General features: G+C 41.4%; 2 protein-coding genes and 1 long non-coding RNA gene across 3 annotated transcripts; all 3 read left to right on the top strand.

The window, feature by feature from the left end:
* The first annotated feature begins 4,212 nt into the window (after positions 1–4,212).
* On the top strand, positions 4,213–7,803 carry LOC129764299 (protein aubergine-like). The gene is made up of 5 exons (XM_055763250.1): positions 4,213–4,511; positions 4,599–5,949; positions 6,013–6,222; positions 6,290–7,225; positions 7,296–7,803. The coding sequence occupies exons 1-5, from the start codon at positions 4,505–4,507 to the stop codon at positions 7,558–7,560; spliced, it is 2,769 nt and encodes a 922-aa protein (XP_055619225.1). The 5' UTR covers positions 4,213–4,504; the 3' UTR covers positions 7,561–7,803.
* A 5,728-nt stretch (positions 7,804–13,531) lies between these two features.
* Positions 13,532–14,340, top strand: LOC129770105 (uncharacterized). The gene is made up of 3 exons (XR_008742033.1): positions 13,532–13,689; positions 13,753–13,835; positions 13,897–14,340. It is a non-coding gene; the product is annotated as an uncharacterized LOC129770105 (long non-coding RNA).
* A 4,126-nt stretch (positions 14,341–18,466) lies between these two features.
* Positions 18,467–19,759, top strand: LOC129766087 (uncharacterized). Its single transcript, XM_055766543.1, has one exon. The coding sequence runs from the start codon at positions 18,467–18,469 to the stop codon at positions 19,757–19,759; it is 1,293 nt and encodes a 430-aa protein (XP_055622518.1).
* Positions 19,760–24,076: the final 4,317 nt, after the last annotated feature.

The following is a 24,076-nucleotide window of genomic DNA, read 5'->3' as shown; positions in this document are numbered from 1 at the left end:
GATAAACAACTGCATGGGGAACTGCCAATTCCGGATATTCCAAATACCAAATACCTGGCGTTCATTTTTTCCCTGATATCAACACCCCTTCTATATTCGCGCATTCATTCTCACAGACCAAAAATAGAATTATTATGTTTTGAGGAGGTTGCATTGAATGACTGTTAAAACTGAATTAAGTCGAACAGAAAATGTCTGTGACACCGTGCGCGAGTATACGCGTTATGAATTTGCCCGCGAGTACAGGACGGATAAACAAGTCAGTATTTAATCGAGTAAGAGCTGAACATGATAGTTGGATGCGACGTTGGACGAGTTTGATGCGATTCACTGTAGACTATGCAATTGCTCAAAGTCTCGTGCTCATCCATTAAAAAAACGTATGGAGTAATTCCACGCCAAATTAACCGGGCGCTGTCCCGATTCTCCAATTTTTAAATTAAAAAAAATTCTTATATGAAAAGGAAAATTTGAAATTTTTGGTACTTTGTTGTTACCATATGTGGTGTGCAAGGCTTAAAACAATGGTAGGGGTCGAGGTGGCTGTCGGCCAATTTGGCGTAGGAATTGCTCTATACCATGGGTTCTCAAAGTAATCAATATCGACCCCTTGGGGTCGTTATTGGTTTCCCGGGTCGACATGAAGGAACACTGACTTTGAGGGTCAACGCGATCTGAAAATCGTCCCCGATTAATTTACACAAATTCTTATTTGAAATTATCAAGATACTGTATAAGTTATGTTACGTGAACCAACTTGTAATAAGAATGACTAATATGAGTAGAGAGTATTGTCGTTGTAAATTGTATTAATGATTATTAATTACATTTGATATTCACTGAGTTTTATGTCTATATATTGATGAGAAAATTATGTCAAGTTCACTCACTTAACTAACCGCAAAGTTTTTGAATTGGTAAGTGTTTGTATGAATAAAATAAAGATAAAACCTTCAACGAAATTTGGCTAAAAGGGTCGATGGTATGACTTCATTCTGGAAAAGGGGTCTCTTGTCCAAAATAATTTGAGAATCCCTGCTCTATAGTATCAAGATTATTCCTAGCACATTTTTCATATCATAGCAGGCTGTGCGATTCTGGTCATTTTCTTTTCAGTTTATTGCATTCCACACAGAAATGTGCGTGTTTTCTTTGGGTGAATAATAGAATCGTTTTTATCGTAACACGTCCTGGGGAAAATTATATATTATCATATCATAATCTTCAAAGTTGCGTAAACATTAAAAGTCAGATATGCGTGATTTGTGGGGCGTCGCTAAAAACTCGTGCTGTCCTAACATGAAGCTTTAATGACTTTGCATCCGGAATCTCAGATTCAGTTCTATCTCGGTATAGTTGATAATTGATCGAGTTGAACCATGCTTTGCTTCAAAAATGACCGGAAGTCAGGAAAGGCAAAGCGATTTTTCTTGATGACAATGTCCCGTCGAAATGAGCGAGATCGGCCAGGGGAACTGCTCGTGAGCGCTCGCCCATCTCTACTCTGGAGTGGCAAGCTCTAGAATACGCGTGACCACAGTGCAAGTCGGAAGAATTTTCTTTGACGAAAAATGTCCCGGCTAGAACGAGAATCGAACCCGAACCCCCGGCATGATAGTGTGGGATGCTAACCATTCGACCACGGGAGCACAATATTTGTGCTCCCGTGAATCGATCCCTACGCCGTTTAAAAAATGGATCCGTCAAGATCGATCTTTTTCTAAAAATCACTCAATCCTAGTCTGGATACAGTTAAAGAAAGACTGTTCTTCGTTTTAGAGGCGAATGAACTGCAATGATTTTTTCATCATGATTTATCACTGGTTAATTATGAGTAAAGTAGTGCGGGGCAAAGGTGCGCACCTAACTGTCCAATAACTTTTGAAATAAAAGCAAATGAAATTCAGTTTGCTTACCAAACTGTAACTATATATATTACCTTCAAAACGTAGTACGAGCATTTCTCGAGTTTTGTTTGCAGTTGGACAAAAACCTATTTTAATACAAAATGGGGTGTTGTATGATGTTTTATTGGTGGAATTGGTGGTCGAACATACCAAGTGGAAATTTTTGAGAGGGAGGAGACTGACAAGATATCTGAAAATGTCCAACATTTGAAACAATTATTTTTAATAACAAACTATCTGACCCGGCGAACTTCGTCCCACCCACAATTATATATTCAAATAAATCATTTGGAACACTCAAACTCCCACAGAAATTATTTTTATGTACATAATCTATATTTGCGTTATATAATTTCTTTTTTGACATATAAATCTGATGCAGGCTAAGACGCATTAATCCTGATACTGACGCCGTAAATCTTTGAGAGTCATACCATAGAAAGCTTTGTCCAGTGCTCTGCAGTGATTTGCCAGATCCTCAGAGTGCTCACTCGTAAATACTTGTCTGAATCGCCCTAGGTGCTCGATGGCACATATCAGCAGAAGTAGAAATGTCAATAAAAGAAGATTTAAAACATAAATCGCTTACTGATATGAGCCTCTTCCTCAGAGCTGATTCTGAAATACCGAGGTCTGCTGCAATCCGACGCTTCGAGACTCCCTCCCGAAGCCTCTTTAGGCCATTTGAGCATTTCTGGAGTGTATTTATTCAAATCAGTTTTCTTCTTGTGGGTCCCGTTGAAAATTTGGTTGAAAACGTTTTATAATTTTTTTTAGAGCAAAACGATCTTGATCTTTTTCACAAAAACGAATACGCACTACCATCGACTGTAGAATGTAGTTTGTAGTGTAGTTTCGATCTTTCTAGTTATATTAGGTAAGTGAATCGTCATCCCTAAAATTTAAAAAAATAGATCAAAACATCGCAAAACTCTTTTTACCTCATAACTTTTTGCTACTTTCATGAAAAGTATCTTGTTTATATGTGTGAGTTGTTGAATTTTTTATGCTCGTTTGCTTCAAAAAGGCCAATGCGCACTTTTGCCCCGCACTACTCTACTGAGTAACTGTCAATTAAATAAAAATAAACAAAACACTATTAATAATTTAATGTTATGAGTTAATAATAATTTAATTTTTAAACAAAATATTTCAGTAGTCAACCGTGGTTTTTGATTGCAGTAGAGCTATAGAACTAGTAGAACATTTCATTACTAGTCTGTTTCTGGCATTTTTCTGGAAAAGTGCTGAAAAATCAGGGAATATCAGGATTTTTTTTAACGTGAACGTGAACTTAAACAGGTGGTGAAATAGTACGATTATTTCACGGCGAGCACCACTGCGATCAACAACTCAGAAAATCGTGGGGGATAGAATATTCTTGTTCACATTCACGTTCATATTAAAAGTTCGCCAGCACACGTGAGGTAAATAAACATTGAGCTTCAATAAAGTAATGCGAATAAAATATACAGTTGTTCACGAAGCAACGAAGTTTTTCGACTCGTGCAGATTTTTTTTTTAAATTCTGAAAAAAATAGATATGAATGACCATACAATTTCCAACAAGTACCCATACATCGGAAGATGGGCACTTTTACAGGGAAAAAGCTTTTCGAACGACAACAAAATTACTATTAATGTTCGATTCGTAACATTTGTATGCATAAATTATCGTGATTTACAAGCTCTGCTAACTTTTTTCTATTCAGAAACAAAAATGTTACGAGTAAAACATTATTTTTTTCAGGGGTCTCCATACAAAAATGCCCTATATTCCAGAAACTATAAGAGTAGAAAGTTGACGTCTTCGACGAAAGTTCATATTTTAATAAGATCTAAAACTTTGTCGAACGGCCAGTGGAGTTGGCATATGAAATTCGTCATGAACAAAAAAGTGTTTTTTAACGTTCGCGAGAGCTCTGAACCTACCTTAAGCAAGCTGATGTTTTACTAAGAAGACGCAGTAAGTATTGAGAAAATGAGTGGTTTTTAGAGCCATATATGATCTCGATTTTCAAATGAAAACTTTATGCGTCGGTAAATTTTGAAATCTCTAGTAACCTCATGGTGTCCTAACTGGTTTTGACCTAATTGACGTCAAAAATATATATGCCTCAGAAGGATATTGTATAAATACGAATTTTGGGAAATAGTGAACGAATTGCTACTATTAACTTTTTTGTTTTTTTGTCATCACATTACTTTTGAAATGATCAAATTGAGTGGTTGAGACCCCCCAACAGCTTCTCCAAGAGAGAATCCCAGAGAGAAATATAAAAACCTTTTGTTCTCAGCTGGTTCAGTGTCAGTTGACCTTCGAACGGAACCGACGCTAAACGTAATTTATTTTGACTACAAAATTCCTGTTGAAAGTTTGCGTTCTTGTAAGAATTGATCATCACTTTTGAAGTTATTGGACTGTCGGCTATGCTGACTGTAGATAAATACCTGTGAAAATCAGGTAACGATTTTCAAACGTTTGCCTCCGGAGGTGTCTTGTATATAAAACCTCAGTTTTTGTGGATGTAGAAGCTAGTGTGGCATTAGACGTTCTGTAAACGATTAAAGGAGATTCTTTTTTATCTCGCATCACAATGAAAGGTGAGAATAATCGAACTTTTTCTTGTAAAAAAGCTGTTACATTTGAACGTAAAAAACTGATAATTTATTTTTTTGCTCTATTTCCAGACAAACATTACCAACACAAAATGGCGGAAAGAAGCAGCCCACAGGACGGCGGCGAAAATGGTGCACGGGCGCGTTCCCGCGGATACGTTGGCTCTGGCTCACCAGGCGAGGGTCCGTCACGTTCCAACGGACGCAACACTGCTGGAGCTGCTGGTGGTCAACCGGAAGAAGGCGAACATCGGGGCCAGGTTGGTAATTTCCAGCACAGGCAGCAACAGTTCCAGCAGCCAGCTGGTGGTCGATCGTCGGGGCCATATTCGACGCATCGTGGCGACGGGGAGCGATCCTCGCCACCGTCACTGACGGCTGAGGTAGCGGCATTGAAACAGGAAGCACACAGTTCGTCGGAACGTGGTGGTGGTGACGGTCAAAGGGGTGGTAGAGGAGGTGGACGTGGCGGACGAGGTGGATCGCGTGGAAATCGCTTCATTCCGGAAATCGTTCGTACCCGTTCGGATATGTCCGTTTCCAAGCAGGGAAGTTCGGGAACGCAAGTCATGCTGCAGACCAATTACTTCCGTGTGGTTCGTCATGATGATGAACGCATTTTCCAGTATCGTGTGGATTTCAATCCCACGGTCGAAACTTCGAGGCAGATGAGTTCTCTGATGTACAATCTGAAGGGTACAATCGGAGGATATTTATTCGACGGTACGCAATTATTTACGCGAAATAAGCTCAGCGATGAGGTCGAATTCACCACGAAGGACAAGACGACCGAAGTGGAGTACACTATCACAGTGCGAAGGGTTGGCGCGATCGATGGTACAAACGAGACATCGTTTTTGATTTTCAACCTTATCAACCGCAAGGCAATGGGCGGATTAAATTTACAAATGATCGGTCGTAGCTTCTTCGATCCGGACGCAAGAGTAGCTATTAGACAGCACGGCATTGAACTTTATCCTGGTTATGTCACCAGTATTCGACAACACGAGCAAGATGTGCTCATGTGCGCCGAGATAACCCACAGAGTTATGCGCACGGATACCTGTTATTCGATGTTCGAGCAATGTATGAATCAGAGGGGCCACTTTAAGGATAACTACAAACGAATGATCCTCGGTACCGTCGTTATGACGACTTATGGTAAAAACAACACGTACACAATTTCGGACGTTGATTTCAATGTTAGCCCGGCGAGCACATTCGAAACCAAGAAAGGACCCATTTCCTTCATGGACTATTTCAAAGAGCGATACAATGTGACGATCAGAGATCCTCGTCAGCCCATGTTGGTGTCCCGCTCGAAGCCCAGAGACATTCGCGCTGGCATGCCAGAACTTATTTATTTGGTACCGGAGCTGTCAAGAGTTACCGGAATCACGGATGAGATGCGAAGAGATTTTCAGTAAGTCGCATGCATTTGATGATAGCCGTATTAACTTTTAATGTGGATTGTTCCTTTTTTTAGCTTGATGCGCGCTATGGCCGACCACACTCGCCTAACCCCGGACAGACGTATCGAGCGATTGGAAGCGTTCAACCGCAGATTGCAACAATCTAAGGATAGTTCGGAAATCTTCAAGTTTTGGAAAACCGAGCTGGACAGACGCCTGGTAGAGGTTCCGGCTCGAGTTTTGCCACCGGAAACTATCTTCTTCCATCCAGAGCAGGCACAATAGTGAGTATTCCCATATCATTCCGCTGAGCGATAAAACGTAACAAGTTTTTTTTCTTACCGCTTTCAGTCAATGTCAGGCAGGTGATATGGCCGAATGGCAAATGGCGTTCCGCAACAATCCGATGTATTTGACAGTAGCCCTATCCAATTGGGTCGTTGTAGTCCCAAGCGGCAGCGAAAGGCTAATTAACGATTTTATAGAATGTCTCAAGCAGGTTGCAGGTGGCATGCACTTCCAGATTGATAACCCGAGACGGGTTTCCATTCCGAATGATACACCGATGGTTTATGTGGATCACCTGAATCAAATCGTCCAGAGGGACCCCCAGCTGATTGTGTGTTTGGTCACCAATGACAAACAGGACCGGTATGCTGCTATCAAAAAGAAGTGCTGTGTCGAAAGAGCTGTTCCGACACAAGTGCTGAAAACACGAACAATTACCCCGAAAGGTGGTAACGTTCGCACGTTGATGTCGGTTGCCACGAAGGTTGCAATACAAATGAACTGTAAGCTCGGTGGCATTCCATGGGTTTTGAAGAGCCCTCTGTCATCGGTGATGGTACTGGGTTTTGATGTTTGCCGCGATTCAAAGGACAAATCCAGATCTTTTGGAGCGTTAGTTGCTTCCATGTACGGCGCGGGCATTAAACACCCAAAATATTATTCCACGGTTACGCAGCACGGCAACGGAGAGGAGCTGTCCGATCACATGTCACTTAATGTCATCAAAGCCATCCGAGCGTATCAGAACAGCTTCAAATGTCTCCCGCAGCGTATCATTATCTATCGTGATGGCGTTGGCGAGGGTGACTTGAATTATGTTCACGAACACGAAGTTAACGCGATCAAAGAAAAGTTGGTGGCAGCGTACAAAGGACAGGAGTTTCAATCCAAGCTCACCTTCTTCGTTGTCAACAAGCGCATCAACACCCGCTTGTTCAACAGGAAAAGAAATCCAAACCCCGGAACAGTGGTCGATGACGTTATCACTCTCCCGGAGAGGTAAGAATGTGACCATTTAAGACTGCGAAACGTGGTTCCCTTATACCTGCTTTTTTTTTGTTCCTTACAGAAACGACTTTTACCTGGTATCTCAAAGCGTCCGACAAGGAACTGTTTCTCCCACCTCGTACAACATCCTGCGGGATGAGTCCGGACTGAGTGCCGACCGGTTGCAGTTGTACACGTTCAAGCAGACCCACATGTACTACAATTGGTCTGGTACGGTTGGCGTACCGGCGGTGTGTCAGTATGCCCGTAAGTTGTCCACCCTAGCGGGGCAGCATCTGCACCAGGCTCCCAACACATGGTTGGAGAAGAAATTATACTTCTTGTGAGATGGGTCGTAAACGCATCGGACGAGTTCAAGAGCAGAAATTTTATTCATAGTTATCGCTTACTATTATTTTTAGTATACTGATGTGTAGAGTTCAGAAGAAGAGATGAGCAACTGTTCCAAATTGTTTTCGTAGGTTGATACAAAGAATATCTGAGTGTAATTTCGACACATTATGAAGACACTTTGGCTTTATGAAACAGTTCGTATAATAAATAAAAAACCAGACTTTGACTAGAAATTACATGAATGTTTATTGTTTGATACTGTAAGCAAAATCGAATTTGGTGATGCAGTCGCTGGTGAAACATGGTAACAGACTGACTGAAAGTAATTAAAAGTTTGAAATTTATTTACATCTATGATTATTACCATAAGGCTTGAACATTTGAGCTCTAATGATAAAATGATTTGAATCTATACAAAATGATGTATGATGATTTGTGAGATTAGTAGAGAATGCCTTCTTTAAAACGTGAAACAGCGGTTGAATAAATGTCAATATTTGAGGTGTGTGATTTGTGTGTATGATAGAGGTAAAGGTTGTATGTTGGAATGAAGATGGTTTGAACAGTCGACTGATCAGTTCAAATATGATTGTTGCTTCAGTTACATCTCAACACAAACTCAGTAAATCATGTCCAAATGATCTAAAAAATAGTAAGGCAAGTACGAGGAATCGTTTAAAGGCAAATTACGATTAGCTGGATTTTGATAGCTTGGTGACTATTTTTACCAATATCGGGCAGTAATATAGAAATCGAGGCGATAGGAATTTTGCTCGTTAGCCCTATTTTACCATTATAGATACCAAGCAATTCGATAGCATCGAGCGTATGATAGCTATCGGCAGGTATGGGCAAAATTGCATCGAAATCCGTTCAATAACACTCATTCTCAGATAAAATTCACCCACCTATTTTCCGTTTATGCCTCACTTTATTCGAGACAGAAAACATTCACCCATCATTGTTGCAAAGTTTATTCTCGATTTGAACGGAAAAATACTGGGCCTGATTCTCGAATACACTTCACGGTGAAAATGAACGGCCTGATTCTACGCGGCGTGTGAGGTGAGATGACAATTGTCACATCACCATCACGCAACTCTCCTCACTCTATTCCTACAGTCGCATCGGATGCCGTGAGAGGTTCATTTTACATAAAATGAGAGGATGAACAGCAAGTGACAAGGCGTTCATTCTGCTGGTTGCCAAGTCTGATCAGAGATGCCACATTCGCACATATGTTCACGAATTTGCAGACATTTAACTTTTGCCACAACCTTTTATTCCTGCTGCAGGCTGTTTAAAATAGTAACAAAACATTATTGGTTGCAAATGATAAACGAAACTGGCCAGTTTTACAAAAACTAGCACATATTTACAGATATTTCAGATTTTCATCGCATAAATTGGAGAAAAAAAAAAACATGTGGCATCCCAGAACTTTATTTATTTCGCTCAGAGAGATTAGATCATTTGTTTAGGATTTAGTTCGCCCAACAAGCAGACGGAAACGGTTGTTTGCATCCTGCAGAGTTTTACGCTTTCGTTTGTTTTGATCGTAATTGCTGCTGCTCCCTGCGTACTCAGTGTTTAATTAAAACGCTATGAATATACACCCAGGTTTTTATACGCGGTTTTTTTTGCGCGGTTTTTTTACGAGGTTTTTTTACGCGGTTTTTCCAATAAACGCGGAATTTCCAATTAACGCGGGTTTTTTACGCGGATTTTCCAATTAACGCGGTTTTTATACTCGAATTTTCCAATTAAACCGGTTTTTTTACGCGGTACCCGCGTAAAAAAAGACCAGTGCGATATCACATCTCCCCCTCAGCTCACATTTTTCTCTCATGTTTCCTCAGAGCAAATTACGGTAATTAGTGCATGTAACGGAGTTGTGCTCCCGTGGCCGAGTGGTTAGCGTCATAACTAACATGCCGGGTGTTCGGGTTCGATTCCCGTTCTGGTTGGGGGAATTTTTCGTCAAAGAAATTTCCTCCGACTTGCACTGTGATCACGCGTATTCTAGAGCTTGCCACTCAGAATGCATTGCAAGGCGTGTCATTTGGCATAGAAATCTCAACTAAGTACTAATAAAAATGACGCAAGTAATACTACGTTGAGACGGCGAAGTTCCTCTAGGAACGTTAGTGCCATTAAAGAAGAAGAAGAACGGAGTTTAGCGCTTAGTGCCGCACCTTATCACGATTCTTAGGTGGATTTTAGGTGTTGGGTAACGGGGAGCTCGCCGGGCGGTACAACGGGACGGGGTTTTTACGGGCAGCTATTCGTGAATGTCTTCCCCTGTCTACTTAGCTCTGGACGGTCCAACAGTGGTACTGCACGTGCACCGGCAGAAGAGTGTACAAATTACTAGGAAATCTTCTAGCAACAGCAGACGACCTCATTCGTGAGGAGAACCGAACTAGCTACCAGTAACCAACGAAATTGCAGGAAAAACTACGGGATTTCGGAAGCGAGCAAAACTCAACTTTTTACTTCCGTTCTACGTAAAGATAGTCCCATTTGATATCTATCATTAGGTTACATGGTTTTTTTTACGCGGATTTTCCAATTAACGCGTTTTTATTTCGCGGATTTTCGAATTTACGCGGATTTTCCAATTAACGCGGTTTTTTTTACGCGGTTTTTTACGAGGTACGTATCCCCCGCGTAAAAAAACCTGGGTGTATAGGAATCACATTTTATTGAGTGGTTTTTATAGCTGTTTCGATGATGTTATCTGGCATCAGTGTCGAAAAAATAATAATGCTTCCACCAATACAAACAAAACCATTGCCGAAGATTGAAAAATGAAAATTTTAACTTTCAGAGCACTTGCTCGAGTTTTCCGACGTTTTTCACTATACAGTACGACAGCAGATGAAAATTTATTATCTTGTGAGTAATCGATCAGATTTGGTTTATATTACTTGATGGGAAGTTTGCGAAAACGATCAATTTCTTCACACTGTTTCGCAAAATTATAGATTTTCGGGCGAGGGGTGAGGGAGGGAGATGAATGAAATGAGCGCCATTGTGGCAGCCATTTGTGGGTAGCTTCCACCTTCACCTTAACGGTACTCGGTGAAGTAGATGCGGAAGACAAAATAGGTGACGTCAGCTGCCATACCACTTTATTCGTGATACAGGATGGAGAATGCTCTTTGCTGTGTGGAAGTTGTGCAGAAAAATTGGGGTTAATCAAGTTTCTACAAGCCTTGTCTACCCAGGAGTTACCTTATATTAAAAGTAAGTAATTCGTGTTTTAATAATAACATTAGTTAATATTCCATATTAATTGAACTAAATATATGTCTTTAACCATTCAAAAATGTGTGCATCGATAAAAATAGAAAAGTCTATCCCTCCGGTAAGACAAGCTTATCGACGTGTTCCCATTCCTCTTGAAGAGCTTACGCTTCTTAAGCTGAAGGAAGAAGTCAGAGTATCATTGAGAGAGTCTATGAAGCATCAGAATGGGTGTCTCCGGTGCTTGTGAAAAGGAAAAGCGTAGATGAAGTGAGAATTATTATCGATTTACGTGAAGTAAATAAGGCGATTGTTAGGGAGGTGCATCCGCTACCAACATTGGAACAAATGATTTGTAAACTTAAAGGTAGTGTCATTTTTACTAAGCTTGATGTAAAACAAGCATTTTATCAGTTGCTACTCAGAGAAGATTGCAGATACATCACGACATTCATCACACCTCTTGGATTGATGCGATATAAGCGACTGGTGTTCGGTCTTCCAGCTGCATCAGAGCTGTTCCAGGAATGCAGGAAAACCATTCTTGGTGACTTTCCTTGGATAATCGTTTTCATCGATGATATTTTAATTTTTGCTCCTAACATTGAAATTCAAAAACTACGAACAGAGCAGGTTAGGAAGCGTTTCAAGGAGAAAAATGTCCTACTTAATGAAGCTAAATCTGTAGAAAATGTAACTCAGATAGATTTTCTAGGATTTCATCTATCAGCAGATGGGGCGAAGGTATCGAACGAAAGATAGAAGCTATTACCAAATTCCGAGAACCCAAATCATCTGAAGAGCTCAGGAGTTTTTTGGGACCGGTTACATTTGTTAATCGGTACGTTCCTAATTTATCTACTATTTCACAACCGCTCAAGTAAGGATTTACTAGAAAAGGCACACTATTAGTGTGGAATGATAACCAACAACAAGCGTTTGAACCATTGAAAATGATCTTGAGTAAGAATGGAACGCTTGCGTTCTTTGATCCAGCGTTAGAAACATTTTTAATTGCTGATGCTAGCCCGGTTGGATTAGGCGCCGTACTTTTTCAAAAATTTCGCGAAGGAGAATTCAAAGCAGTGAGCTATGCCTCTAAGACGTTATTAGAAGTTGAAAGGCGTTACGCCCAAACTGAACGAGAAGCCTCAGCTCGAGTTTGGGCACCAGAGAAGTTTTATTACTACTTGTACGGAAAATTCTTTTGATTGATCACATATCATAAACCGTTCGTTTCAATTTTTGGAGATAAAGCCAAATTATGTGCTAGAATTGAGAGGTGGAAGCTTTGGTTAATGTCAAATCATTATAATTTGGTTAATGTCAAATCATTATAAAATATTATAATATAATCAGTTTCGATGAAGAAAGTGAGAGGATTATTCAACTTGCTTCAACCGATTCCTGTCCGATTGCTGTTTCACTATCAGAAATAATAGAAGCAACCACAAACGATCTAGAGATTCGAGAAATGATCTACTGGTTACCCTATTCTGTGAAACGGTGGCCGAAAATATTGAATCGATACAAGTTGATAGTAAACGATCTTTCGACCGATGGTAAAATCGTATTAAAAGGAAACAAGATAGTTATTCCTCAAATTTTGCATCGACGTATGCTGCAGCTCGCTCATGAAACTCATCTCGGGATTGACGCTATGAAGAAACGACTCAGGCAAAAAGTTTGGTGGATTCGTATTGATAGAATGGTTACAGATTACGTTCATTCCTGTAATGGTTGCCTTCTTGTTTCGGAGCCAGATACTGAACCAATGTGCAGAACAACCATTTCGAATGGACCTTGGCGTAAATTAGTACTTGATTTTACTGAGATTTCAAATGGAATTCACTTACTTGTTCTAGTAGATCATTACTCAAGATATCCTGAATTTGAAATCATGACATCAACAACTGCACGATTAACAATTAATTGACTACGAATGATATTTGCAAGGTTTGGATATCTAGAACAAATAGTCTGTGATAAAAGCCCACCCTTTTGTTTTTTTTATAATAATAATTTTGTTTATTTCATATGTTTTTGTTTTTGTACAAGAATTGCTTCAACTTTAAAATCTTACTCATTCAAACTTAGATAAAACTTCAACGCATTTACATCGACGTTACTGTCAGTACTATTTACAAAAATTATATAATTAACAATTGTTTTTAGGAACTTCGTCCGTATGGTATGTTCTATATTTATTAGTGTTGGGCGCATCAATTGCTCGAAAGGTGGTCTCTGCCAGCCGCCCAGTATCGCTGTTAGTTTCCGTTTTAAAAATGTCCACGCTGCTACTACGCGCGGGCATTCGCTGTATTTGTGACTAATCGTCTCCACCGCTGCATTACAGTGCAGACAGTTTGCTCCATCTGCACGCTGCATAATATTCATCAGCCTTCGATGTTCGACTTTTCCATTTACGAAGAGGTACAATAGGCTTCGTTGACTCGATGACAGTCGTTTCGATGCTATGTTTCTCCACACTCGTCGCCAATTCGTTGCCGGATGATTTCATTCCACTCTGGGCGGTTCCGTTTTTTTGTATGTAAAATTGATGAATCAGATCACTGGACGGGCTTCGTTGGATAGAAGATGGAAGGAGGGGAACTTGTCTAATTATTTGTCTGAGACATGTGTTAACACCGCAGGGCAGTAAACCAAACACAACAGTATATCCGTAATTGGCGTACCTTAACCTGTTCACTCTTGCTCCGTATGTCAGTGATATGAGGGGAAAGTAAATAAAAACAAAAACAAAAAAAAAACAGATAAAACCAGTAGTGCGAATACGTTGTGAACACAAATTTAATTTTATCAGTGAGATAGTATCGAAAAAGGGTATATATAAGGGAAAATTCGAATGAAAAGTAATTTACGTTTATATTTATTTGAAAATCATATTAAAGCAGTGCTTCTAATTACGTTTCAAGGTTTTTTGGCGACAAAAGGTTCGTTCCTCCGTTGAATAACCTGAAATAGAAATAAAATTGGGAATTAATTAACGATCGAAATTGTAAGTAAATAATCATGCAATTGATAATTAGGATGATACTTACCTGTGTAATATTGAACAGGTGTAGAGCAGGAAAATGTGTGCACCCGTGGCCGAGTGGTTAGCGTCCCACACTATCATGCCGGGTGTTCGGGTTCGATTCCCGTTCTGGTTGGGGGATTTTTCGTCAAAGAAAATTCTTCCGGCTTGCACTGTGGTCACGCGTATTCTAGAGCTTGCCACTCTAGAGTACATTCAAGGCGTGTTATTCGGCATAGAAATCTCAACCAAGTATTAATGAACGACGCTAGTTAATGAATACGTTGAGACGGCAAAAGTTCCACAGGGAACGTTAACGCCATTCAAGAAGAAGAAGAGCAGGAAAAGCCGACGAATAATAAATAAATTCGTGGACGGTATAAAACGGTTGTAGCGTGCAAGAGGGTAAAGTGAACTACTTCTTGTAAGTTAAGTGATAGAATTTATTGAATTTGTAAACTAATAAATATAATTATTGCAGTTTGAGCTGCCACAAATCACGGGCTGCTACAAAAATTTAGTTCAATATCCGAACATTCTCAAAAAGAAGTAAAGAGAATTGGATATCTTCAAATCGCTATGGCCAATTCTACACCGCCCGTTCTGGATCTAACGCAGACTCCATGTGCATCGTGTGGAGAAATTTCAACCGAAAATGAGGAGATGATTGGTTGCGATGGTTGCCAACGTTGGTACCATGTCCGTTGTGTCGAGCCCGATGCGAAAGAAAAAGACACATGATACTGTGCAGGAGAATCATGTCAACGGTTGAAGAGGAAGACAAATCGCGCTAAAAAAGCTGGTGATGAATCGGATCACTCCAGCGTCAAATCCGACTGTGCGCTTACTCTGGAAAATAAGCTGAAAGCGATGGAAGAGAAGCAAAAACGGATGGAGCAAGAGCTGGAGATGGAGATGAAAATTAAAAAGAAAGAGATGGAATTCAAACGAGCCATCGAAAGGAAGCGGATGCTGATGGAGAATCAGCTGCGCGAAGAGGAAGAACAAAATAGAAAGATGCAGGAGCATATTCTGCGACAGCGGAAGGAGCAATTGAAACGAATGGAAATGAGACAGCAGTCGTTTGATCATGAGATGAAGGCTATGGACGAAGCGATGGCTCGGTTACAAAAATCCACGGTAAAAGTATCAACAACTAAACGGGTTGATGCCGGTGAAGGAACATCTGGGGAGCAGAAGAAAGTACCTAGCGCGAAGGTCGGGAAATTAACGAATGAAAATTTGCTGAAATTGGAAGCTGCTCAAGATGGAAATGTGGATAAAAATGGTGACATTGAAAATTATTCCGATGATGAATCAGAAGACGAATCGGAGGATACATCCGATAACAGTTCGGAGAAAAGTAAAGAAACGAAAAAGAGTGAAATCACGAAGAACGCCGACCGGTTAAGCCAACACGGGCAGGGGCAGGTACGTGCCGCACCCACCAAAACACAGTTGGCAGCGAGAAGTGGAGTGAGTAAAAAGTTACCTATGTTCTCAGGGAAGCCAGAAGACTGGCCGTTATTTTACGGAATGTACCAGGCATCCACTGAGGCCTGTGAATATTCAGATATCGAGAATCTTGTAAGGCTTCAAGAATGTCTAAAAGGCCAAGCCCTTGAGATGGTTCGCGGACAGCTTCTTTTACCGAAATCAGTCCCGAGCAGTAGAGCAGCTGTGCGAGCACCTGGAGGCAGCGGATCTCAAACAACATTTGGTAAATCCTTTGCTTATTCAAGATCTGGTCGAAAAGCTCCCGGACAACGACAAGCGTGAGTGGGTGCGCTTCAAGCGAGGAAAGAAAAAGGTTACGCTCAGGACGATCACCGATTTCCTTTCCGAAATAGTCTCGGAGGCCTGCGAGGCGAATGTCAATATGGAACTTACCACAAAACCTTTCCACGATAGTCGAACAGGAAAAATCCAAGGTAAATCGAAGGAAAAGGGAGCAGTATTCAATCACAGTGAAGCTGGTAGACATCAGAGAAATATGAACCCATGCAAAGTGTGTCAGCGTACAGATCATCGGTTGCGATATTGCCAAGATTTCAAAGCCATGGCATACGTAGACCGGATGAAAGTCGTGGATCATTAGAAGCTGTGCCACGTGTGTCTGAGCGAACACGGATCGGCGCAGTGTAAATTTAAACTGCGGTGCAACGTCGGAGAATGCAGACAGCCACACAATTACCTTCTCCATCCGATCTACGGTGCAGTTGGTACTAGCGCGCACATTTGGACGAACAACATCACTCTGTTCCGAATGATCCCGGTTTGTCTCCATTGTAAGGGAAGGTCTATCACCATCTTAGCGTTCTTGGATGAAGGTGCTTCAGTAACCCTGATAGAAAAGAGCTTGGCAGATCGTTTGGGAGTTGTTGGAGTACACGAGAAGCTCACCATAAAGTGGACGGCTGACATCGCTAGAGAAGAGAAGGATTCGAAACGAATCCAATCCAAAAATTAATGTTGCCTAAACAAGTGTTAGACGCAGGGAACCTCGCGCGACAGTATAAGCATATGCGGGGTCTGCCTATTGCTTCATACAATGGACGACCGGAAATGTTAATCGGGCTAAATAATATTCACTCATTTGCCCCGCTTGAAGCAAAGATCAGAGCAGTTGTGGATCCGATAGCTGTACGGTGCAAGCTTGGATGGTCGGTTTACGGTCCGACGCGAACGAATGTCAAAACGAATGGTGAATTTATGGGATTCCACCATGAAGTATCCAATGAAGACCTTCATGAACTGCTGAAGACTCACTACACGTTGGAAGAATCAGTAGTTAGTATTCCGTTAGAGTCTGCTGAGGTCAAGCGAGCTCGCGAAATCCTCGAGAAAACAACGAAACGAATCGGTGACCGTTTTGAAACTGGGTTGATTTGGATGACGGATGATCCACAATTTCCGGATAGCTATCCCATGGCTTTACGCAGAATAAAGCAACTAGAGAGGAAGTTAGAGAAGAATCCTGAGCTCTATGCAAATGTTTGCAAGCAAATCGACGAGTACCAGGTGAAAGGGTACGCCCATATTGCTACCCCGGAGGAACTCGACGCAATTGTTTCCAATAAGGTATGGTATCTCTTACTTAATGTCGTACTAAACCCCAACAAACCAGGTAAGGTACGCCTCGTGTGGGACGCAGCAGCTACTGTACAAGGTGTCTCTCTAAATTCACAATTATTAAAAGGCCCTGATATGCTAGTATCTTTGGTTCATGTAATCGTTGGGTTTCGGGAATACCGAATCGCCATAGGCGGCGATCTACGTGAAATGTATCACCAGATAAAGATAATTTCTCAAGATCGGAGATTTCAGCACTTCCTCTTCCGAAAAGACCCCAGCGAACCTCCCCGCGAATATATTATGGACGTTGCCACCTTTGGTTCGACAAGTTCCCCGTGTTCTGCACAATACGTTAAAAACCTCAATGCTCAAGAGTTCGCCAGACAGTATCCCGAGGCAGCAGCGGCGATTATCACTCGTCATTATGTCGATGATTACTTCGACAGTGTCGACACCGTCGAAGAGGCAATTAAACGCGCGAGGGAAGTCAAACTCATCCATCAGAAGGGAGGTTTCGAGATCAGGAACTGGATTTCCAATTCAACAAAAGTACTCCAGAGCCTCGGTGAAAAGAAACAAGTTTCCGCTGTCCATATAACCGAAGACAAGGCGACATCGCATGAACGTGTTCTGGGTCTGATTTGGGATCCAGAACTAGATGAATTTTCTTTCTCCACTCAGCATCGTCAAGAACATCTTCCATATCTTCGCGGAGACAAACGCCCATCGAAACGTGTCGTATTAAGCTGCGTCATGGGATTCTTCGATCCATTGGGCTTACTCTCTCCGTTTACCGTCCACGGAAAAATTATAGTGCAACATTTATGGCGTAGTGGTTGCGACTGGGATGATGCGATTAACGACGAATGTTGGGGGATGTGGAAACGCTGGATTGCAGTATTACCGCAATTGGATAATATCCGTATACAACGTTGTTATCTCGGAGATTCCTTGTCGTCGTCAGTGGAATCGGTCGAAGTCCACATCTTTACTGATGCCAGTGAACATGCCTACGGTTGTGTCGCGTATTTGCGAATGGTCAGAAATGGAGTTGTGCGCTGTATTTTAGCCATGTCTCGGTCAAAAGTGGCACCGTTGAAGCGTCAATCTATACCGCGACTGGAGTTGATGGCAGCTGTTCTTGGGGCGCGGATGAGCCGAATAATTATAGACTCACATTCACTGAAAATTGAGCGATGTGTACTGTGGACAGACTCACGCACCGTGTGGAGTTGGATTCGATCTGACCAACGCAAATATAAACAATTTGTGGCGTTTAGGATCGGAGAGATACTAGAACTTACACGAGCGACGGACTAGCGATGGATCCCAACGAAGCAAAATATAGCGGACATCTTGACGAAATGGTATCAAAACAGCGATATGGAAAACGGGGGTGTATGGTTTACTGGTGCACCGTTCTTGTACAAATCCAAAGACCAATGGCCGACTCTCGATATGCCGATAGAAGTGACTAGCGAAGAAGCCAGAGGGAATGTGTTATTCCACGACATTGTAGATGGAGAGCGATGCTCACGATGGACGACTTTGCAAGGGTGATGTCATGTGTTGTCAGGTCCATCGACAATTGCAAGCGAAAAGTTTTAGAGCTACCAGTATTAACCTTGAAAGCAACGGAAAATCAACAACGCCACATTCTGGTACCGGTACTGTCGATACAGCGTCCACTCGAGAGAGACGAGTTTCGAAGAGCACAGATTGTTCTGTGGAAGCAGGCACAATGCGACGGCTTCCCGGATGAAATGAGTACGCTCGCCCAGAATCTTGACCAACAACCTGGTGAAGTTTCACCAAAGGTGGTGAAGAAAAGTAGCTGCCTCTACAAGCTGAACCCGATTGTGGACAAAGATGGCGTGCTTCGCATGGACGGAAGGATGGAAATGTCGGAAGATATGCCGTTTGATAAAAGGTTTCCGATCATTCTGCCACGAAAACACGCGATGACGGAGAAGCTGATTCAGTTCTACCATGAAAAGTACGGACATGCTAATCGTGAAACTGTGATGAACGAACTTCGGCATCGGTTCTGGATCCCAAATGCTCGGACTGCCATTCGCCAAGCAATTAACAAGTGTGTGTGGTGTAGGGTACATCGATGTCAGCCACGCGTCCCCAGAATGGCGCCTCTTCCGGTGCAGCGCGTTACACCATTTAGCTCTGTAGGTATCGATTATCTAGGTCCGATAGAAGTTACTGTGGGGCGAAGAAGAGAAAAAAGATGGGTTGGGGTGTTCACCTGCTTGGCCGTACGAGCGGTACATCTGGAAGTGGTGCCTAGTCTTTCAACACAATCCTGCTTGATGGCTATCCGAAGATTCTGTTGTAAGCGAGGAGTACCACAGGAAATATTCTCAGACAATGGGACATACTTCGTGGGTGCTGACAACGTACTAAAGAAGATAAATAGCGACTGTGCAACCAGTATTACAAGCGCTACCACAGCGTGGCACTTCAATCCTCCGGCGGCGCCGCATATGGGCGGTATCTGGGAGCGAATGGTGAGGTCCGTAAAGGAGGCGATGAAGACGCTGGACGATGGACGAACGGTATCCGACGAGGTTCTGCAAACAACGTTAGCGGAAGCTGAGGATATGATTAATACCAGGCCGCTAACGTATATGCCACAAGACTCGGCAGAGGATGAAGCGATCACTCCGAACCATTTTCTTCGTGGGTTGGTAACTACTGCAGACTTGATCGTTCAACCACTGAACGCAGCGCAAGCCTTACGAGACACTTACAAACGTTCACAGTACCTAGCGAACCGAATGTGGGAGAGATGGAGCAAAGAATATTTACCAACGATGTAATATTGTGTAATATTGAACAGGTGTAGAGCAGGAAAAGCCGACGAATAATAAATAAATTCGTGGACGGTATAAAACGGTTGTAGCGTGCAAGAGGGTAAAGTGAACTACTTCTTGTAAGTTAAGTGATAGAATTTATTGAATTTGTAAACTAATAAATATAATTATTGCAGTTTGAGTTGCCACAAATCACGGGCTGCTACAAAAATTTAGTTCAATATCCGAACAACATGGTAGATCTGCAAAGTGAGAATTGACTTGAGTACGAATAGCACTGTAGAATGGCATAGAGTCTTTGGGCCCTATTATAGAAATCGAGGCGATATAAATTTTGCTCGTTAGACCTATTTTACTATTATAGAAATCGAGCAATTCGATAGCACCGAGCGAGTGATAGCTATCGATGTAAGTGTCAGAACTTTTCGTGTTGTTTGGTTCACTTGTTGCATATCTTCAGAGAATTATTTTGTTTTGGTTTGCGTCCCTGATATTTTCCTTTAGGAAACATTTCAGGAACGCTTGAATATATGAAATTTTCAACACATGTTCGTTTGTTTTGATCAGTATTTGTTTACGGTGCTGCCAGAATAGTCTATACAATGTAAGTGTTCAATCCAACATTATTCATATTAATTATGTTATAATGTACAATGCAGAACTTACTTCCAACACAAATTTCAGTGGCTGAAAACGAGTGGACAGACAAATCACCACCTGTTTGAACGACTCGTTGAACCAATGGAAGCGAATGTAAACATTGCTCGAGGTATTTGTGGAGGAAGTTCAAATAAAATCCCGGTTAAGGAAACGTGGGAGGAATTCAGTGAGGAGCTTAATGCGCTGAGACCATCAATGCGTCTTGGTTCAGAATGCCAGAAAGTAAGTGTTTCTTCTACGATACATACAACTTCATAAGTAAATTTTATCATATTATTTGAATTACTATCAAACGAATTTCCTACCTAAAAATGTCTTATTCCTGCTAGCGTATGTTAGTACGTGTTACTTTTGTCAGCAATTTTCTTTTTTATTGCTATACTATACCAAACTAAAGCTAAAGCTGAAATGTTTTGCAAAACAATAATGATTTTTTTAAATTACAGATTTGGATTGACATGAGGTGAAAAGTAAATAAACACTAGCACACAACAAGCGAGAATTCAGGGCTAAAGGTGGTGGTACAATAAAACTATTGACGCCGCTACAACAAGAAATCCACGCTAAAAGAGAATTACATAAAAAAAGTGTTCCTTAAAAAAGTGGAATTTATGTTTGACTTCTTACGGAATTCCATAGATTGCAGTTGTGAAAATAAATGAAAAGATTCATTTTCTAATAATTATATTTTTGTAAAGCAAATTGTTCCATGATATAGTTTTTATTACACATCCATGCATGCATCACGCCTATTAAGCTTCATTCGTTGAGGGAATATCAGTTTTCTCCAAAACATAACCATATTAACACTTTTGGAAATACATTTTCATAGCAGATGCCTCAAAAAAAGATTTGGCATCCTTTCTATAGTGCTTCGTGAAACATTTCAAGCTTGTTTCAAAATATTTCATCACAACCGCTGACATTCGAGCTTGCTAACGAATCGAGCAGTTTTCCTCGATTTCGATAATTCCAGATTTTACTCGGTGTGATAGTGATAGTGATTGTATCGAATCCTCGATTCGATTTCTATAATAGGGCCCTTTATCTCGAGGATGCCGGTTGATGAGCAGCGCTTTGCATTTTATCGCTGGTAGTTGCAAACCTAGTCCACCGAGTTCCTTGCCTCGCGCCAATTGCTGCATCGGGACCCGAACTGGTACGCTTCTCCACAAGAATGATCCCATGGCGGATGTGATTTTCGCTATGTGGACACTGTTCGGTTCGACATTTGATGCCAAATACCACATTTTCGAAGAAATGAGTGTATTCAGCAACGTTACTTTTTGTGTTAGTGTTAGTGTTCGGAGTGAATGCATCCAGATATTCTGCGCTATTCTCCCTGATACCGCATCCCAATTGAGCTTTGACATTACCCGTATTGAATTGGTGAATACTATTCCCAGAATTTTTATTGTTGCTCCCGTTTGAAGCCATGGCACAACCAGCCGGGTTTCGTCTACTTTTCCAACGTCAATCGCTGTTGTTTTACTCCTGTTCAATTTTGCGCCAGCAACCAATTCGAACCGGCTAAAAAGTTCGTTCATGCGTTCGATTTTGTCTGCGGATGTGGCGATCACGCTGATATCATCTGCGTAAGCTACACATAGATACTCATCGCAGATGAGCTTAAGCCGTGTCAGGAGAGGATGGAGATATATAACAAACAGTATCATCGACATCGGATCTCCCTGCCTTACCGATCTCTCGATAGGGAATTCTGGTGAGAGATTCCCATTTACCAACAGGCGAGATGTGGCTCGCTCGGAAATTCGTCGTCTCGCCTCAACTCGCTCAACAAAGCTCTGGTTTATCCCGAGTGATAACATTGTACGGTATAAGAAGATGTGCGAAGCCCGATCGAACGCGTGGTCCAGATCGTATAAAATTAGTTTTCCTCTTCTTTTTCTCGCTATGAGCTCTGCGATACGATCCTTTATAGCCAGTGTGGCTTCGAATATTGAGTGAGGAAAGTTGCTGCTCTTCTGCGCATCGCACGGTAGCCGATGGTTTTGAAGCACGTGCTCTAAGCGAGTTTTCATTGCTCGACCTAGAATTTTGAAATCAACATTTAACAATGTTATTGGTCGGTATGCTTTTGCGATGCCGACGTCGTTTCTTTTTGACGTAGGACTACGTCTTTCATTTCTATACCGGGGTGTAAAATCAAAGTTTCGAAAACGAAAGCGTTACGCCGGAGACCGAGATTTTGAGCGTTAATAGCTCCTAAACAACTGAACGAAATGGTATGATAAACACTTCATTCGAAAGATAAAATGTCTACGCGTTATATACTTGTTACTTTTTCATACAAAAACTTGTTTCAATAGTCTTAAAATTGCTTTCAAAACAGGCTATTGAAACCACCAATCGGTATATAAGCGAGCGCCGCTCGTAAACTCACTCAGTTATAATTGAACAGCGACTGGAGCATGTTGTCGCTGTTGTGATGAAGCTAACTTCGTTTATCATGAAAGCGCTGATGAACGGTGTTACCAAGAGCCTGTTTGTACACTTTAGGCCAGAAGGGAATCCATCAGGAGGAGAGTGATGCCACGTTTCCGCTTGAAACATCGGAGCAGCCGCCACACACACACACACACACATACACGCGCGGAATTCTCATTGCATATCAGTGCCCCTGGGAATTGAAAAATACATTCATGCGAAAGAGTTTATTTTAATGTTTTCTATCCATACAATACTGCAACCAAATACATTTGGTTTTGTGGATTTTCAATCAATCGCAATTGACAGGAAAGCTTCTATTATTTTTCCCCATCAGTAGATAATTTTCGTATCCAATATTGGATGCATAACATGAAAAACGGTAAAATTTTCACATCGCCAAAATCATGTAATTTTCGAGTAATTATTTGCTTCCTACTCATATAATGCTGCGACCAAATACATTTCGTTTTGGATTTTTCAATCAAGTGCAATCAAAGTAAGACCACGTCTTTCGGCAATTCATTAGAGGTGCAATGAATCTTGAGGAATTCCCGCTCTACGCGCACTGGCAAACGATGTTTACTCAACAATCAAATGAGAAATGTGTGTTGTGCGAAAGGATTAGCGAACGCAAAAACGACAAACGGGAGAAAGAGATGTTTGGAGGTTGAAGAAAATTGGCAGAAAACATCTTCATTTTATCTTTCGAATAATGTGATTCATACCACTTCGTTTTGCCAGAAAGAGATTATTATTGCTCAAAGGAGGAATCGAGTCCTCCGAGGAAATTACCCAGCGCAAATTAGAGTCGACTATCGATTGCGGCATTCGTACACAAATAATTTTATTTCTTCGATATGGGGAAATATTCATTACATAATGTCATGTATTTCATATTCTTCATTATCAAATCCATATCCATGGCTCCTATCGGTATCGAATTATCATCGACACAACGATTTTCGTTAAATGCTTCTTCAGTACGGCCTGCAAAAAACTTTTCTGAACTCTTATCAATCAAATTTGGAGCCCTGAAAAGAGCCGTTGATTATATGCTAAGCTAATATAGCACGCTCTCCACGGATACGATGGGCCAGCTGGATGTCCTTGGGCATGATGTGACGCGTTTTGCATGGATAGCACACAAATTGGTATCTTCGAATAGGCCTCCTGCAGTGTCATAACCGCGGAACTTTGGAAGCGCAAGTCGGT

This window comes from Toxorhynchites rutilus, chromosome 2 (assembly GCF_029784135.1).
Source record: "Toxorhynchites rutilus septentrionalis strain SRP chromosome 2, ASM2978413v1, whole genome shotgun sequence".
Taxonomy (NCBI): domain Eukaryota; kingdom Metazoa; phylum Arthropoda; class Insecta; order Diptera; family Culicidae; genus Toxorhynchites; species Toxorhynchites rutilus.
The sequence above is the reverse complement of the archived record's forward strand: the minus strand, read 5'-3'. Positions and strand labels throughout refer to the sequence as shown.

Coding starts and splice junctions, on each gene's coding strand:
- LOC129764299 (XM_055763250.1), top strand. Junction 6,223..6,289: donor CATCCAGAGCAGGCACAATA/GTGAGTATTCCC, acceptor TACCGCTTTCAG/TCAATGTCAGGCAGGTGATA. Junction 7,226..7,295: donor GTTATCACTCTCCCGGAGAG/GTAAGAATGTGA, acceptor TGTTCCTTACAG/AAACGACTTTTACCTGGTAT.
- LOC129766087 (XM_055766543.1), top strand. CDS start 18,467: ATGGACGACTTTGCAAGGGTGATGTCATGTGTTGTCAGGTCCATCGAC.